At 34.3% G+C, this 2241-nt stretch overlaps 1 protein-coding gene across 1 annotated transcript; it reads left to right on the top strand.

Annotated features, from left to right (window-relative positions):
- Nucleotides 1-1205: 1205 nt before the first annotated feature.
- LOC124913168 lies at nt 1206-1748 on the top strand. Its single transcript, XM_047453777.1, has one exon. It carries the CDS (start codon nt 1206-1208, stop codon nt 1746-1748), a length of 543 nt encoding a protein of 180 aa, XP_047309733.1.
- The last annotated feature ends 493 nt before the right edge of the window (nt 1749-2241 follow it).

A 2241-nucleotide genomic window follows, 5' to 3' on the forward strand; every position in this document is an offset into this window, starting at 1 on the left:
GGAGGAGGAGGAGGAGGAGAAGGAGAAGAAGAAGAAGAAGAAGAAGAAGAAGAAGGAGAGGAGGAGGAGGAAGATGATGATGATTTCAATACTCCTCCTAAAGCAACATTTTGACAAAATAAGAGGATGAAAAAGCCGAAGATAGATGACTTGTTCACAATCCTTCGAGAAAACAGGCAAAAACAAATGATTCAATAACAGTCAATCCCCTTCAAAATTTTAAAAATCATCTGATGGATTAAATACAAACATGGATGAAAGATCTAGATACCGACAAATAAAAAAAGGATCCCATTACTTGCTTTGTAGGGAAGGTAATCTTTGATAGAATTATTACAAGGTTCACCTGGCTCAAAGATGCGTAAGTCGTGCAATTCATCTTTAATGTTATTCTAATAAGGTTTTTTTATATAAATATTGAATGTTTTCCATTGTACAGGAAATCGATGCATACTGCTACCTTTTGAGAAAACAAATTACCGAAAATCCAAAGACATATAGGAAGAAATTAGCAATAGAGGCTACAAAAAACTAGTCTTACGCAGGAAGAATAGAGCTTGTGAAAAGAGTTACTATGGGAATCATTTGCTACTGGGCACCACAAATAGTCATTCCCAAAAAAGTCATGGTTGAACTAGATAAGATGATGAGAGACTTCATATGGGGTACTCAAGGCAGAGGAGGTAAAAAAGTCAAATGGGAAATAGTATGTACCCCAAAGAAAGAAGGAGGGCTTGTTTAAAAATTGTGTCATATAGAATCGAGCACTCATAATTAGACATGTATGGGCCCTTGAGATGAAGGCGGATTCATTATGGGTCAAATGGGTTCATACAAGATTAATGAAAGGAGAAGCTAGCATGTGGACATGCCAAATCAAAAAATGAAATGACATAGTCCTATACGAAAATCCTAAGAACTAGAGGAGAGGCATATCAGATGATGAAGTTCACAATCGATAATGGAAGTGGAATATTATTCTGGCACGATCTATTGTTAGAGAATAATCTTATAATTCTTAAGGAGGAAGTCCAATCTATTAGAGTCAGGATCATAAGAAATTATCTCGTGTACTCAATTAGAAATATTAAAAAAGGAAAATGCAGCTATATTCTTAGGAGTATTCCAGAAGGAGTTAGAATTCTGAATCTGATCAATAATATACAATTCGTGGAAATATTGATACAAAGAGTTGGGATATTGTTATGAATGGAAAGTTCATAGTAGGAAAAGCATGGGAGATCATTAGAACAAATGAGGTGGTGGTCGATTGGCATAAAGTAGTTTGGTCTTTAAAGGATATACCTCGAAACCAATTCATTCTTTGGCTGGCATTTAGGAAAAGATTGGAGACAAGAGACAGAATTAAGAAATATATGAATATTCTAGACGTCAATTGCCCAGTCTGCATAGTAAAAGAGGAAAGCATTGATCACTTGTTTGGGGAGTGCACATTTGTATCCAAGTTGTGGATCAATTTTGCTCAGAACATGAATATCACTAAATTTCCATTAACATGGAATGAAATCATAAAGCTTGTAAAGAAAAGGGCTAAAGGCGATAGCTTTTATGCGAATGTTTTCAAATGTTTATTTCGAGCCCTGGTGTACAATACCTGGAGAGAAAGAAATACAAGAATTCATAGCATGAATAAGAGAATAGAAGAAAATGTTTGGGATAATATTGTTTCTGATGACAACATTCTCATACATACATGGAGGGGAATTTCGATTAATGAAGACAGTTGAAAGCTCACTCAAAGATGGAATATCCCTTATAAAATCATTACAAGGAAAGGAATGTTCAAATAGTTCTTATTTGTTGACTTGTTTATAATTCAATTGTTTGTTGTTCTGTTTGTTCTGTAATTTAGTTGTTTGAAACTCATTTGGTATTTTCAACAAATTTAGGGTTTGCAGTTTTGTTTCTTGAAACTCATTTTCCCTCTTTTGGGGTTTTTAATGAAATGTCACTAAGTTGTTTTCTAAAAAAAAAGAAATTAGCAATAGGGAATTGTATGCTCAGAGATAGGTTCAAGAAACCGCACAAAACTTTTATTAAAGATACTGACAAGTATAACATTAATGAATTTATCGAGTACTACTAGGGTGCTAGAGATAAATATTTGCCTGAATGGAAATTAGTCGATGATATATATATCCCATTGAACCTAGGTAACAAGCACTGGATAATGTGCGTTGCTCGTATACAAGAGTGAAAGATCGACGTGTATGACTTTGA

Source organism: Impatiens glandulifera, chromosome 8 (assembly GCF_907164915.1).
Source record: "Impatiens glandulifera chromosome 8, dImpGla2.1, whole genome shotgun sequence".
NCBI classification, from domain to species: domain Eukaryota; kingdom Viridiplantae; phylum Streptophyta; class Magnoliopsida; order Ericales; family Balsaminaceae; genus Impatiens; species Impatiens glandulifera.